The 17,057-nt window shown below is 46.3% G+C and overlaps 1 protein-coding gene across 3 annotated transcripts in view; it reads right to left on the bottom strand.

Moving 5' to 3' along the window:
* large1 (LARGE xylosyl- and glucuronyltransferase 1) overlaps window positions 1-17,057 on the bottom strand; it is a 140,490-nt gene that overhangs the window by 7,099 nt on the left and 116,334 nt on the right. For all 3 annotated transcript variants that reach the window (XM_030440154.1, XM_030440152.1, XM_030440153.1), the window contains exons 11-13: window positions 9,082-9,245; window positions 1,014-1,292; window positions 701-847 (exon numbers count right to left, since the gene is read on the bottom strand). In XM_030440154.1, coding sequence (XP_030296014.1) covers window positions 701-847; window positions 1,014-1,292; window positions 9,082-9,245 — 590 coding nt within the window. The remainder of the gene's footprint in view (window positions 1-700; window positions 848-1,013; window positions 1,293-9,081; window positions 9,246-17,057) is intronic.

Below are 17,057 nucleotides of genomic sequence, written 5' to 3'. Positions count from 1 at the left end.
CCCATATTTATTATCTGTATTTAAAATCTACGTATAAAAAAACAAAAACAACAAATAAAACTAAAACTGCTGTTAATTTTGCACTATATCATGTAAATATGTATATATGTCTATTCTATTTCTTCCCTTTTTAATTTTATTGCTTATTTTTGCTATTGTTTCTCTTCTTGTAATATGTTTCTGTTCTTGTAATATTCTGTCGCTGCTGTGACAAACAAATTTCCCCGTCTGTGAGACATTAAAGGATTTCTGATTCTGATTCTGATAAGACAGTATATTTGTAGATTATGACCACGGTAAGCTTGTTTGTAAAAGTCTGACATTATTAATAGAGCAGACTGAATATAACTGCTTCTCTGCCATCATGCTGTCTCTGTTTTTAGGGGTGTCAGTGGTGTCTGCTGATTAATTGGCTACTGACTTTTTTCTTTTCTAACTAATGTTATTCTAGTAGCCTTTAAAAATCCATGATTGATTGACTATTATTTATAAATCCTTCTTGTTTTGTTTTAGTACATGCCAACCTGGGGTCTGAGAGAGCCAGCATTTCAATCCTATGTATGTCCTGTACATATGGCAGTGACAGTAAAATTGACTTTGACTCTGACTTTAATGAAAAGAGATGCCGTAGTGTTTTCTTTAATGAAACCCCTAAGATTCTTAAACATTGCTGGATGCAGCAAACAGCGATGTGGATCACCTGAAGGTGAAGAGTGTGCCCATGTCCAGCTGAGAGAGCAGCTCAGCCTTGGACTTTGGGTAAGACAGACGATATCGCAGCGTTTCAAATGCCGGAACCACCAGAGCTTTCTTGGTGTTGGACATGTCCAGCTGGACTACTGACTTCCTACAAGCACACAAACACACAGATAATATGATAAGATTACATGATACATAAGATTGCATGTGCAATAGCTCATAAAAAATGTTGTACAAAATGAAGTCAAATATAAAAGTGTCAGGAACACCGTCAACTTAGACTCCTTCCCTCTGATTTCCCTTTATCACCTTACCTGAGGTACTCATAGAGACCATACATTGGCAGGAAGTCGATGTCTGACAGGAACATGTAGGGTGTGTTGACCTGCCGCATGGCCACATTTCGCAGCAGGTTGACTGGGTAGAACTGTCCCTCTTTGTAGACGATGTGGTAACCGACGTTTCCACGGCTCATTAGCACCTCGGAGCCCTGAGCATAGCGCAGGAACTGCTGGGCCTCAGCGTCGGACAGGTACAGGGCCAGGCTAATGGGGCCTTCCCAGTGCTTACAGATGGCCTCCAACATCTGGAGTCTGCAGAGGGCGGGACACAGGGGTATTACAATAAACTCACTACACTATACACACTATGACACATTGAAACAGAGATGCCACAGTAAAAAAGAACTATCCTGCTGACAAACAAGACTGGAGACGTTTTTGAATGCACAGTGTGTAATGGAGGGTTGTCACACTACATGAAACTTCTCCTAAAAGACCTTAATGGCAACACCAAACAAGATAGAGTATGTTTCTTCCAAGATGTGAAGATTGTGCCCTGGTGGATGCCATTTATTCATCAGAATCTGGAACATAAGTGTTGAGTATTTAACCCTGTTTTTTAACAGTTTCTTTGTGATTTTCTTTGTGTCAGCTGAGACATGTGACACAAGGACCCACTACAATTAGCCAATTTTGTTTGTATCACTTTAGTGATGATATGAAACCAAGCGTTACTAATGGTTGGGCTTGATATGCAAATATAGCCCTGCCATGTCTTTAATCAAACAACAAACAAAGCAGCTTGAAACAGCATGCCTCAGATGGAGAGTTGGCTTTGCTTTGAAAGGTTTATCTTTCAATCATTCAACTATAGTCTCTGCTCAGTGTCACTCACTCTGCCGTAAACACAAGAGAAAAGTAGAGTGGTGATACTGGAGAGCAGAAAATAATTCATATGTCATTGTTTACTGAGCCAGGTATATCTCAGTGTTTTTAGTTCTGAAGCCTCTGTCCTTTGATTTGTAAAACCAAGTTTTGTCAATCTCTATCTGAAAGATTTCACCCTTAGAGGAACAAAGGCCAAACTGTTATCGCAAGTGTAAGCCCAGCTATTAGTTGTGACAACAATGTAGAATTAAACACTGGTAACATAATAGGTAATAACAGCTCAATTACCATTATAAGAAAACATGTTTGAGGAAACAATCAGTCAGCTTTTTTTACTTCTTTGACTAAATTTCTCAACTTCATCACTCTACTCTACTGCTGACATTTCACACTGACATAACAATCAGCCAGGCTCCCAACTTGCACAGAACAGGGTTCAGGCCCATTCTCATATAGCATTTTCATTTAAGGGTCAGAATCTTTTCAGCAAGAGAGCATATGAGGGCCGCCAAAAAAGAAAAATTGCTGCACCCACCCTCCAAGGTTTTGTGCAGTCGCTCCAAGCACTTCTAGGTGAAAATATCAGAACCTTTCAGAAAAGGCTCTGCAAGTGTCGTTCTTTTAAAGGGAAGCATTGATATATTACTGTAAGATCTGCCTCAATTTTCACCTCCCATCTGATTGCCCTTTCGGCTGGCAGTCGGCTGGCTGCTGGCTGGGAGTCCTCCCCCCCCTGACTGGGGGTGTGCCTAGATTCCACTGTAGACATGCCCATTCATTCCATTGCAGGGCTTCCATACCCCATTATATCTCAGTGGCAAACATTACACTTTAATCCCATCCATCCATCCATTTTCGTCCGCTTATCCGGGGCCGGGGTGTGGGGGCAGCTGCCTGAGCAGGGACACCCAGACTTCCCTCTCCCCGGACACTTCCTCCATCTCTTCCGGGAGGATCCCAAGTCGTTCCCACGCCAGCTGGGTGTAATAGTCACACCAGCGTGTCCTGGGTCTTCCTCGGGGTCTCCTCCCGGCGGGACATGCTAGGAACACCTCCCGAGGGAGGCGTCTCGGGGCATCCGAAACAGATGCCCGAGCCACCTCAGCTGGCTCCTCTCGATGTGGAGGAGAAGCGGCTCTACTCCGAGCTCCTCCCGGGTGACAGAGCTTCTCACCCTATCTCTAAGGGAGCGCCCTGCCAGCCCTGCGGAGGAAACTCATTTCAGCCGCTTGTATCCGGGATCTTATTCTTTCGGTCATGACCCAAAGTTCATGGCCATAGGTGAGGGTAGGAACGTAGATTGACCAGTAAATCGAGAGCTTCGCCTTTCGACTCAGCTCTCTCTTCACCACGACAGACCGATACAACGACCGCATTACTGCGGCCGCTGCACCGATCCGCCTGTCAATCTCCCGTTCCATCCTTCCCTCACTCGTGAACAAGACCCCAAGGTACTTAAACTCCTCCACTTGAGGCAGGAACTCTCCCCCAACCCGGAGGGAGCAAGCCACCTTTTTCCGGTCGAGAACCATGGCCTCGGATTTGGAGGTGCTGATTCTCATCCCAGCCGCTTCACACTCGGCTGCAAACCGCCCCAGGACATGCTGGAGGTCCTGGCTCGAAGGAGCCAACAAGACCACATCATCCGCGAAAAGCAGAGATGAAATCAAGTGGCTTCCGAACCAGACCCCGGTTAGAAATTCTGTCCATAAAATGATGAACAGAACCGGTGACAAAGGGTAGCCCTGCCGGAGTCCAACATGCACTGGGAACAGGTCTGACTTACTACCGGCAATGCGAACCAAGCTCCTGCTCCGGTCGTACAGGGACCGTACAGCCCTTAACAGAGGGCCGCCGACCCTGTCCTCCCGGAGCACCTCCCACAGATAGCCACGAGGGACACGGTCGAATGCTTTCTCCAAGTCCACAAAACACATGTGGACTGGTTGGGCAAACTCCCATGAACCCTCGAGCACCCTGCGGAGGGTATAGAGCTTGTCCAGTGTTCCGCGGCCCGGACGAAAACCGCATTGTTCCTCCTGAATCCGAGGTTCGAGTATCGGCCGAATTCTCCTCTCCAGCACCCTGGAATAGACTTTCCCGGGGAGGCTGAGGAGTGTGATCCCCCGATAGTTGGAACACACCCTCCGGTCCCCCTTTTTGAATAGGGGGACCACCACCCCGGTCTGCCAGTCCAGAGGCACTCTCCCAGACTGCCACGCGATGCTGCACAGACGTGTCAACCAAGACAACCCCACAACATCCAGAGACATGAGGTACTCAGGACGGATCTCATCCACCCCTGGTGCTTTGCCACTGAGGAGCTTCCGGACTACCTCAGTGACTTCGGCTTGGGTGATGAATGGGTCAACCTCTGAGTCCCAAGCCTCTGCTTCCTCTATGGAAGGCGTGTCAGTGGGATAGAGGAGATCCACGAAATGTTCCTTCCACCGCCCGACGATGTCCCCAGTCGAGGTCAACAGCCCCCCACCTCCACTGTAAACAGTGTTGGTGGAGGACTGCTTCCCCCTCCTGAGGCGCCGGATGGTTTGCCAGAATTTCTTCGAGGCCGACCGGTAGTCCTCCTCCATGGCCTCCCCGAACTTTTCCCAGGCCCGAGTTTTTGCTGCCGCGAATGCACGCTTGGCCTGCCGGTACCCGTCAGCTGCCTCAAGAGTCTCCCGGGCCAACCAGGCTCGATAGGACTCCTTCTTCAGCTTGACAGCATCCCTTACTTCCGGGGTCCACCACCGGGTTCGGGGATTGCCGCCATACAGGCACCGGAGACCTTACGGCCACAGCTCTGGACAGCCGCGCCAACAATGGAAGTGGAGAACATGGTCCATTCGGACTCAATGTCCCCAGCCTCCCTCGGGATCTGGCAAAAGCTCTCCCGGAGGTGGGAGTTAAAGATCTCCCTGACAGAAGGTTCCGCCAGACGTTCCCAGCAGACCCTCACAATATGTTTGGGTCTGCCAGGTCTGTCCAGCTTCCTCCCCTGCCAGCGGATCCGACTCCCCACCAGCTTGTGATCAGTTGACAGCTCAGCCCCTCTCTTCACCCGAGTGTCCAAGACATACGGCCGGAGGTCAGATGACACGACCACAAAGTCGATCATTGACCTCCGGCCTAGGGTGTCCTGGTGCCACGTGCATATATGGACACCCTTATGCTTGAACATGGTGTTTGTTATGGACAAACAGTGACTAGCACAGAAGTCCAGTAACAAAACACCACTCGGATTCAGATCGGGGAGGCCGTTCCTCCCAATAACTCCCCTCCAGGTAACACTGTCGCTGCCCATGTGGGCGTTGAAGTCCCCCAGTAGAATGATGGAGTCCCCGGTTGGAGCACTCTCCAGTACCCCTCCCAGGGACTCCAAGAAGGCCGGGTACTCTGCACTGCTGTACGGCCCATAGGCCGAGACAACAGTGAGAGTCCTATCCCTGACCCGAAGGCGCAGGGAAGCGACCCTCTCGTTCACCGGGGTAAACTCCAACACATGGCGGCTGAGCTGAGGAGCTATAAGCAAGCCCACACCAGCTTGCCGCCTCTCACCGCGGGCAACTCCAGAGTAGTAGTAGTAATCCCATTACATTTATTTTAAAGCTTTAGTTTTTGGTAGAATCACTTCTGACTTGTGTAATCTGAACATTACTAATACATTTCAAAATCCACAACATGGTTTTACCTAAAGAAATATTCTGCTTGTTGGTGTTTAGCCTTTCAAAAATAACATTTTCACTGTGACAAAAAAGTGTAGTGTGTTTATGGCTGTTCCTGACAGCCTTAATGGTGACTGAAACTAAATGCCTGCCTTGGTGTTGCACTTGCTTGTTCAGACAAAATTAAAGGAGAGACTTGTGCAAGTGAAAAGAGCTTCAGAGAGAACTTCAAACTTCAAACTGCCTCCTCACTCATTTTCACACACCTGGCCAATCAATGTGTTAATATGGGAGGCTCATTAGTATTGGAAATGGAACACAGTAAAAATATTATCATACCTTTTTATACAATCTCCAATAGTTTTATCACCTCTAAATGTTTACATGATTACCTTCCTCAGTGTCCTGACATGAAGGGAGGAGCTACTGAACACAACTGGCTGTAACAAATAATTAATGGCACAGAAAAAAAAAAAAAAAAAAAAAAAAAAAAAAAAAAAAAATATATATATATATATATATATATATATATATATATATATATATATATATATATATATATATATATATATATTTTATCCAATTAAAAAATAGGCTACATGGCAAAAAAGGCACGCAGTATCAGGTGGTAAAATTGAAAATTGAAATTCCCAGGTGCAAACACTGGTTTTCATGCAGCCTTGCAGCTTTTATCTTGTATATCCAGTGTTTTTCTTATTTTCTTCAAACTGAATCTCTGTATCCCCAAAACAGAAACTAATCCATTATCATTCTGTGCAGGTAAGGAGATAAAAAAGAAACACTCTGTGCAGAGAAAGTTCTAGCAGCTGCTGACTTTGAGAATTGACAGTATCTCAAACATGATGTTTTGTAATCTGATTCCTGTCAAAACTGTATGTTTAAGATTCCTCTCTCTCTGTTTTGCAGTTTTGAGCGACTCAGCAGCAGCAAAGCTTGGTGAACACGTTTAACAATATTGTTTATCCTGATGTAACAGTATTAATATATAAATATTATTACAGTTTCAGATTTAATTCAAGAAAATGTACTACATCACATCTGTTAGTCGTTTATGCCAAAGATTAAAAACCTTTCGTGATCTTTGGCCAACTGCGAACCAAACTGTGCAGCGGTGCAAACTGACTTGAAATTTGAGTACTGGGATGTTAATGATTAATGATTAATTGATAAATCTTTGTTAAGAATTTAACTGATTAAAAATGTTTTAATCAACAATCAGGAATGGGCACAAATATATCTTAATCTTAAATCATCTTTTATTAAAATACAAGTAATTTGTCATTTAAAAATACAAGAAGACATTCTATACATTTTAGCCATTTAGTAGCATAAATGTAGGTTCGATTTAATTGGGCCAGTTGTCATTTCTTTGTGTTATTAAGTTTATCAGTGCAGCAATTTGGTGTTAACTTTATCTGTTCTTTAACTCTGAATGCAGCCTGGTCTGATTTAATATCAAAGATAGCTCCTGTCAGTGGATGGAAGAGCTTTCTACTGGAAAAAACAGCCAACATATTTCACATATAATAATTATTAACAAACAACCGATTAGGAAGGTCCTTTGAGACACTTGCTTCTTATACTTCTAGCGCACTACATTTCATAGGAACATATTGTTTAACACTGACACTCAGTCAGGCATAACCTTTTATGCATAAGACTGACATGAGACCTGTCGTAAAAATAAAGGATTCTTATGAATGTTTATGACTGTAGTCTTTGTCTATTGCTTCTACTGCAAAGTTGACATTGTTTGAGATGTATTTGCTATGACAACCTGACATAAAGTTATGTATCAGCCCCCTGCCAAGGAAACTCAACCTAATAATTCATTCCTACAATAATTAATAATAATTAAAAGAAAATGTTTAAACCTTTTCTTCCCTATTCCTGTTCCTGCTGTTTCTGTTGCTTCTTACTCACATCCCCTTATGCAAAGTTCACACTAGAGGGTTTAAGCCCTTATCTCCCACTTGCCATGTTTGTTGGAGATCGCAGACAAAAAATCCCCAGTAGGAGGGGCTTATCTTCATTAGGACATGCAAATGAATTTTTCTATACTATATTCTGATGTGACTGAGCACTAAAGCTTGAGAAATCAGATGAATCCAAAGTGTATTGGTCTGATGAAAGAAAAAATTAAAGCAGTTTGGAAGATAAATGATGTTCTTCCCTGCTTGTCCTAAGCAGTGACATTGGAGGACTTTAATCAAGACATTAATTCACTCCAGTTCAAATGTCTGCAGAGATAACCTTGAGTAACTCAAATGGCCCTTATCCTATCATAAAAGGAGAAATGGAGGAACAGGTAGCAGATGCATACAATTACTGTATATGAAGGAATTGGATGTTAGATTTGCTTACAATTCTGTTGCTCACCATTAATGATGAAACAAAGACAGAAACTAGCATATAATATTTACATTCAGGGCATCTAGCAGACACTTTTGTCCAAAGCATCTTACAGTTATTCATACACTGATGGTGGTGGCTGCCATTCAAGGTGCCGACCAGCACATCGGGAGCAGTTTTGGGTTCAGTATCTTGCCCATGGTAACTTCAACATGCAGACCAGCGGAATCGAACCAGCGACCTTCTGATAACAAGATGCTGGCTCTAACCCTGAGCCAAAGCCGCCCCTCTCTGATGATAAATCCATGGATTTTGTTTGAATCTCCAGAATTTACATAATGCTCTTTATTAAAAGACAGTGGGGTGTTTCAAATCCACTAAAAGCTGAATGTTGTATGGCTCATCAGATGCTGCAGATCTGTCAATATGCCCCATTGTCTCTCAGCATGGTGCTTGTAGAACACTGAAAACCATTCTGCTTAATGGATTGTAAATGGCCCTTGTCACTTGAAATGTAAACCTGATTAGTTGCCCATGTACACCCTTAGCCAGGATTCTCAGCGGGCTTTCATGAGTGTGCACGAACATGAAGACCATGGACAGGAAAGGGATCAGCAGATGCAGAGAAAGAATTCAACATGGCTAGTAACGAGGCATCATGAACAGAAAACTGGTTCCAATTGAACTGCACCTCCTCCTCTCTGCACTCCACAGGCTTCCCAATAACAGCAATGTGATGAGTCTTACAAGTGGCAGTAAGGCTTGTACTTTCACAATTTCTCCTTGAAGCTATTCATGGTGCGTGGGTCACCTACTCCATCGTTACCTTAAGTCTCCTTGGGAGAAACTACACATTTGCACCATTGTATCAAGAAGATGTAACACAGACATGTGTTCATCTTTATCAAGAGAGTTTCATCTAAGCCTTGGTGGTGCTTTAATTTCCCTTCACTTAATGTTTCCTATGTGGATGAACCTTAATCAAAAATCCCAACCAATGTCAGGACAGCGGAATCACTCACCATCTTCCGCAAAGGCCACAAGACCTGCATAGCATGACACTTTCTTGTGACAAATGCCCTTATTGTAAGTCACTTTGGACAAAAGCGTCTGCTAAATGCCCTGCTAAATGTAAATGCTGTCTGAGCTTTGTCAGTGTGGGTGAAGAACAGTACCTGTCCATGGAGAGCTGGGCAACTAGAGTGACGTCAGTGTTGTCAGAGCTGGGTTCATACTCATAGTGGAGGAAGTAGAGGTGGGTTCGGTGGACGGTGAAACGCTCTCGACGAAACTCGTAGCAAGGATCATCTTCGTCCAGCTCTGACAGAGTCTTCTGGAGCTGCAGGCAAAGAAGAGATGGACACAAACAGTTTGTACCAGAAAGTTAACTACTGATGATGATGCTGCAGACTTTGGTTGTTGCATCGGAGTCATAAATGTATTATAGACTGGGATATGAGGGTGCCGCTCAGCCTTGCTTCAGATTTTGCCCAGTTGCCACTCAAGATATTGCAGCGAAAAATTCCCCTGCAGCCTACAAAGCATTTTCCCCAGAGAGCACCATTATAAAATATGTTTGTAGATCTGTTGATATCAATCATGACTTTTTATTATGATTTTCTGATCTATGGAGGTTTAGTATTCCTTAAACTTTCCTTTAGACAAAAAAAGTGATTTAGCGGCGAAACTTCACTATACATATTCAGTGGATATGTTCTGCACAATGATCAAAACAGAGCTAAAACAAACTAAAATGACTTCATATATGCCAATGGGCATTTATACATTGCTTTTATTAAATCACTTCGCAATTTTTTCCCCTCATTCACCCATTCACATACAATGACAGACACAGATGGCAAAAAACTACATCACAACCTAACCAACCACATCAATATGCCATTCAGTGTCTTGCTTAAAGATAGTTTGACATGTGGTCAGGTGGGACCATGTGTGGAACTACAGACCTGAAGATTAAAGGCAGGAAGGGTGATTCTGGAGAAAGATAGTTGATTGTTGAGACTCATTACCATGTTTTCGAATACTGGTGCCGTTTCTATTCTGGTGAATACTAACCCAAAGCACCAGTACAGCAATAGGTTCAAGGGGCTTGCCATCTCTTTTGCCCATTTTCCTCTTGTGCACTGACAAGGGCTGACTTGTGCCAATGAAGTGGGAAACATGCACGGAAACAAGGGCCACATATGCGCACTGTCTTCTCGACATCAGTGTGTCAGGGCCCCTATGGAACTTTCATCATCAAGGTTTAAACAAAAGCAACTTGATTAAGATAAGGAACAAATGTTCTCATGGTAAAAAAGAAGCTTTTGGTAGGAAACAAGAAACACATTATGGACTCCAGTGTCAAATCCATCCATCCCATGAATCACACATTAATCATGACTTATATTGACACTAGAGGTCAAAAGTGAATGTGCATAGAGAATGTGTACTGAAACATCAGGGTGGTTATGCTGGAGCCGTTTTGAGGGCCTGCTCCTCCTCGAACCGGCACCTTATCGTGGTGGAGGGGTTTGAGCACCTGAATGATCCTAGGAGCTATGTTGTCCGGGGCTTAATGCCCCTGGTAGGGTCTCCCAAGGCAAACAGATCCTAGGTGACGGGTCAGACTAAGATCGGTTCAAAAGCCCCTAATGAAAGATAGAACACCGAGGGAGTTTACGTCGCCCGGATTGGCGTCACCGGAGCCCCACCCTGGAGCCAGGCCTGGGGTTGGGGCTCGCAGGCGAGCGCCTGGTGGCCGGGTCTTTGCCCATGGGACCTGGCTGGGCGCAGCCCAAACGAGCGACGTGGGCCCGCCCTTCAGTGGGCTCACCGCTCGCAGGAGGGTTCAGAAGGGGTCGGTGCAGTGTGATTTGGGTGGCAGTCGTGGGCGGGGGCGCCGGTGACCCAATCCCCGGATGGTGACTCTAGCCATGGGGACATGGAATGTCACCTCGCTGGGGGGAAAGAGCCTGAGCTGGTGCGAGAGGTTGAGCGGCACCGGCTAGAGATAGTCGGGCTCACCTCCACGCACAGTCTGGGCTCTGGAACCCAACTCCTTGAGAGAGGCTGGACTCTCTTCTACTCAGGAGTTGCCTGCGGTGAGAGGCGGCGAGCTGGTGTGGGCTTGCTTGTGGCTCCTCAGCTCAGCCGCCATGTGTTGGAGTTTACCCCAGTGAGCGAGAGGGTCGCTTTGCTGCACCTTCGGGTCAGGGATAGGTCTCTCACTCTTGTCTCGGCTTATGGGCCGTACAGCAGTGCAGAGTACCTGGCCTTCTTGGAGTCCCTGGGAGGGGTACTAGAGAGTGCTCCAACCGGCGACTCCGTCGTTCTACTGGGGGACTTCAACGCTCATGTGGGCAGTGACAGTGTTACCTGGAGGGGTGTGATTGGGAGGAATGGCCTCCCTGATCTGAACCCGAGTGGTGTTTTGTTGTTGGACTTCTGTGCTAGTCACAGTTTGTCCATAACGAACACCATGTTCAAGCATAAGGGTGTCCATATGTGCACGTGGCACCAGGACACCCTAGGCCAGAGGTCAATGATCGACTTTGTGGACATGTCATCTGACCTCCGGCCGTATGTCTTGGACACTCGGCGGAAGAGAGGGGCTGAGCTGTCAACTGATCACCACCTGGTGGTGAGTCGTATCCGCTGGCAGGGGAGGAAGCTGGACAGAGTCTGCTGGGAACGTCTGGCGGAACCCTCGGTCAGGGAGGTCTTTAACTCCCACCTCCGGGAGAGCTTTGACCAGATCCCGAGGGAGGCTGGGGACATTGAGTCCGAATGGACCATGTTCTCCACTTCCATTAATGACGCGGCTGTCCGGAGCTGTGGCCATAAGGTCTCCGGTGCCTGTCGTGGCGGCAATCCCCGAACTCGGTGGTGGACTCCGGAAGTAAGGGATGCTGTCAAGCTGAAGAAGGAGTCCTATCGAGCCTGGTTGGCCCGGGGGACTCCTAAGGCAGCTGACGGGTACTGGCAGGCCAAGCATGCGGCGGCACAGGCAGTTGCGGAAGCACAAACTCAGGTCTGGGAAAAGTTCGGGGAGGCCATGGAGGAGGACTACCGGTCGGCCTCGAAGAAATTCTGGCAAACCATCCGGCGCCTCAGGAGGGGGAAGCAGTCCTCCACCAACATCGTTTACAGTGGAGGTGGGGAGCTGTTGACCTCGAATGGGGACACTGTCGGGTGGTGGAAGGAATACTTTGAGGATCTCCTCAATCCCACTGACACGCCTTCCATAGAGGAAGCAGATGCTGGGGACTCAGAGGTTGACCCATTCATCACCCAAGTTGAAGTCACTGAGGTAGTCCGGACGCTCCTCAGTGGCAAAGCACCAGGGGTGGATGAGATCCGCCCTGAGTACCTCAAGTCTCTGGATGTTGTGGGGCTGTCTTGGTTGACACGTCTCTGCAGCATCGCGTGGCAGTCGGGGACAGTGCCTCTTGACTGGCAGACCGGGGTGGTGGTCCCCCTATTCAAAAAGGGGGACCGGAGGGTGTGTCCCAACAATCGGGGGATCACACTCCTCAGCCTCCCAGGGAAAGTCTATTCCAGGGTACTGGAGAGGAGAATTCGGCCGATAGTTGAACCTCGGATTCAGGAGGAACAATGTGGTTTTCGTCCGGGCCGTGGCACACTGGACCAGCTCTATACCCTCCGCAGGGTGCTCGAGGGTTCATGGGAGTTTGCCCAACCAGTCCACATGTGTTTTGTGGACTTGGAGAAAGCATTCGACCGTGTCCCTCATGGCTATCTGTGGGAGGTGCTCCGGGAGTACGAGGTCAGAAGCCCTCTGCTAAGGGCTGTACGGTCAGTCAACGGTCAGACCTGTTCCCAGTGCATGTTGGACTCCGGCAGGGCTGCCCTTTGTCACCGGTTCTGTTCATTATTTTTATGGACAGAATTTCTAGGCGCAGCCACGGGCCGGAGGGGGTCTGGTTCGGGAGCCACTGGATTTCATCTCTGCTTTTCGCGGATGATGTGGTCTTGTTTGCTCCTTTGAGCCAGGACCTCCAGCATGTCCTGGGGCGGTTTGTAGCTGAGTGTGAAGCAGCGGGGATGAGAATCAGCACCTCCAAGTCCGAGGTCATGGTTCTCGACCGGAAAAAGGCGGCTTGCTCCCTCCAGTTTGGGGGAGAGTTACTGCCTCAAGTGGAGGAGCTTAAGTATCTTGGGGTCTTGTTCACGAGTGAGGGAAGGATGGAGTGTGAGATTGACAGGTGGATCGGTGCAGCGGCCGCAGTAATGCGGTCGTTGTATCGGTCTGTCGTGGTGAAGAGAGAGCTGAGTCGAAAGGCGAAGCTCTCGATTTACCGGTCAATCTACGTTCCTACCCTCACTTATGGTCATGAACTTTGGGTCATGACCGAAAGAATAAGATCCCGGATACAAGCGGCTGAAATGAGTTTCCTCCGCAGGGTGGCGGGGCACTCCCTTAGAGATAGGGTGAGGAGCTCTGTCACCCGGGAGGAGCTCGGAGTAGAGCCGCTGCTCCTCCACAGCGAGAGGAGCCAGCTGAGGTGGCTCGGGCATCTGTTTCGGATGCTCCCGGGACGCCTCCCTTAGGAGGTGTTCCTGGCATGTCTCGCCGGGAGGAGACCCCGAGGAAGACCCAGGACACGCTGGAGTGACTATGTCGCCCAGCTGGCCTGGGAACGCCTTGGGATCCTCCCGGAAGAGCTGGAGGAAGTGTCCGGGGAGAGGGAAGTCTGGGTGTCCCTGCTCAGGCAGCTGCCCCCACGACCCGGCCCCGGATAAGCGGACGAAAATGGATGGATGGACAGTTTTGAGGGCTTTTCTGTGTGGCACTGCTTACCACAGATTCAGGTCTTTAAACTGACATAAGTCAATTTAGCACCAAGCTGCAAATAAAATGCAGTTTTAAATAAATTTTCCTGATTAGCTCTTGTCAACTTTCTGATGAGATGCAGTGATTTGCAGGATTTGCTGAGCACATAGTCTTTTGCACAGTGTGTGCACATTATAAACCGATGTGTTCATAGAGAACATCAACCTTCAAGTATGAATGGATGTCGACCTCCTTAGGTTTATGTAATTAAAGTGATAATGAGTTCCACACAGCCATTTTTCTTTAAGGAACAGCAGAAAGACATGGCTGAAGGGCTGTCAGCACATGACTGTCTGTGTGGCGATGCTCGGCTTCAAACTATGTGATTAGTGGAGCTGAATTAAGTGACTGGGCTGCAGTGGCCCTGTGGCCCTGAAGGAGCCCAGTCTGCAATGTGTTGCTGAAGCCAATCCCTCAGTGACTTCATTAGTCTAATCATCACTTTAATGGGATTTAAATCGCTGCTCAAACTCTGAAAAATTGAGTGAGCAAACTGTTTCCTGAGTTAAAGCTGCAGTCTGGAGTTTTGAGAAAAAAGTGGACTTAGCCAGAATATTTGAATGATACAGCTCCCAGGTCCTCCTTCTTCCCCTCTGCTGCTGCAGCCCTGCCTTCAAGCCCCTCCCACAGAGGAGCCTGCTGTGCACAAGCAGGCTTATAACCACGGTAACAGAGGACGCCAGATAACCAAGATGGTGCATTCAAAATAACAACAACAAAATAAGCCCCGATTGTAATTTAATTGTATTGATCAGAAAGAGGCCAATGACGAGTGCCAGTTAATCATTACCTGGTGTAACACCATGCTGCCTTTCTGAAGCATGAGTAACGTTATTTCTCTAATCCAATTTAACCACTTCAGAGCGTACAGAACACAAACTAATGTTATTATAACTGCCTGGTCACTTGAAGGACACTTTTGCTAAGCAGTGGCCATATAGACAAAGCTAAACACCGGAGTTAGCATACAAGCTAACAAGCTAGATTTATCAACAAGCTACGTAGCTCGACTGAAACATCATATGGCGATATGTGCTACTGCGAGTATTACTGTAACCGCCGCAATCTTAACCTTGTGGTTAAAACATAGAATGAAACATATCAAGCAGAGGTCCTTACTTGTCCAGCAGAAAAGCGGCTAATTCTGAGTCACTCTTGAGACTCCGATATTTATCCTTGTTTTCACTCTGGCTCGGTCCAATTCTTTGTTTTTACACTGCTTTTCTTCATCAGTCCTCTTATTTCTTCTCTTTGATGAGGGCAATGGTGGAACATTCTTAGGCTCTGTTGTTGTTGTCTGTTCTCCGCCATTGTTTACAGTTTGGGCATGAACATATCTGACCAGGTAAAAGCAGACACTGCACCTGTGCGGGGGAGGGGCACTGCCAAGTACGCGCTGCGTGAGAGAGGGGGGCTGCCAGCAGCATATGCACGAGAATGATTGACACTTCTCAGACACTCTCCTTGGCTCTGATTGGTTGTATTGGCCCGGGAGCGGTGGATTCTTGCAAATCAAATTCGGGCCACTGGGTGGAGCCACAGACAGTGCATTTTTACACAGCTGACTTGTATGGTTACAGACTACAGTTTTAAGGACACATTAGAATTGAGTGTTGGCAATAAAGGCTCTGGCACACCATGATGGAAAATTTGAACATGATTATCTGACCACAAAGCTGACACTTAAATCTTGCTGTGGTCCCATAGTGGCCAGTCCTGTAAAAAAGTCATGACCATGGTGACCAGATATGAAACATCAACGGCCTGAATGCTGGACACCTGCAGGACATGTCACTACCTCAGTGAGCTTCAAACAAAGCAAACATACAACATGTGGTTGGACAAAGTCTAAAATCAAAGTGTTTCCACCTGTTCGGAATGCACACACTGGAAGGCAGCTGTCATAGCCATAGCCCTGGCAGCGCGCCATTTTTGTTTTGTGTCTTTGCTGTCTTGACACAATAAATTATATAAATGAAGATAATCTTGCACACTTTCAGACACTCTCTCCTCAGAGAAAATCAATGGTTTTCCTCTTAGTTGTACAGAGGACTGTGTATCAACATCCTCCATAATGCAGATATACACCTCTGCTGTAAAATAAAGGTTGCTTATCCATTATTATTTGGGTTATGCCAGAGGTGCATATACACTTTCAAAGCATCCAGCTGTTCAGTCCACACCAGCTATGAATGACCGGACTGCCCTCAGAAACAGCTGTTCTTTCAGCAGTACAGCTTCTCAGGAGTTCAAAGAACAGTAGGCAGACAAACAGTCTACATCAGGCTGATGGACACAGAAAAAATGATCTTCAACAGACTCACTAAGGACTATACTGGAAGACATATAATTATCACTAATTAAATATCACTAATTAATTACTGTTAATTATCACTAGTAACTATCATTACTAATTACTGTTCTTCTGGAATTAGAACGTCTTTATTATTCCCTATTTTTTGGCTTGCTACTCCTTCTGAATCTTTTGGGCTACAGAAACTGTTCAACTATTAAAACGTTCAGCTCGCTAAGGAGATGATGTCTATGGAAATTTTGCCCATTCATTCTTGGGTAGAAATCTTCAAATCCATCATAAAATCCACCCCACTTTCAACCTCTTCTGCTTCTTGATAGACTGACCTACAGACATAAGTCCATCTTGCAAGCAGTACAAGACATTAAACGATATTTCTTATATTCTGCTTTTTAAAATCTTTTATAGTTTTTAAATTATGACAGTTTTATGGTCTTTTAAACTCTTCTGCTTTATAATGGCTGTGTATTGTGCTCGTTAAGGTCAGTGAGAGCACCTAGGATGCTGTGCACACAGACCTCTTTTTTTTCTTTTCTTTTTGCTCTCTAAATTCCACAGTTTGCACTCTCATAAACAGATAAAACAGTAAAATGTGGGAAATCTCAATTCAAGATAGATATAACCTACAACAACTGTTCTGATCAGGAAATACACATTCTCTTGTTCTTTTTTGTCCTTCTTGTTGGTCTCTTGGTTGATGGGTAACAAAATGAGGACAGGGGGAGTGGGTGTGGGTGTGGTCATTTGGCTACAGCGGGAGTGGCCTGTAGTACAGTAAAACCCTAAAAAGTCAAAATACAACACTAAATTAATTCTCTTTGTTTGTCAAGTCCACTGTTTTTAGAGAGCCAACTCAGTGCATGTCTGTGGGATTAACCAAAACAATGTTTTAGTACGATCAGTGTATATCTATTCTTTTTTAGGCTGTAACTACGCCAAACTACAGTTTTGTCTAACAACAAAGGACTCAGGATTTAGGG

This window comes from Sparus aurata, chromosome 14 (genome assembly GCF_900880675.1).
Source record: "Sparus aurata chromosome 14, fSpaAur1.1, whole genome shotgun sequence".
NCBI lineage: Eukaryota > Metazoa > Chordata > Actinopteri > Spariformes > Sparidae > Sparus > Sparus aurata.
This window is presented reverse-complemented; position numbering and strand designations above follow the sequence as displayed.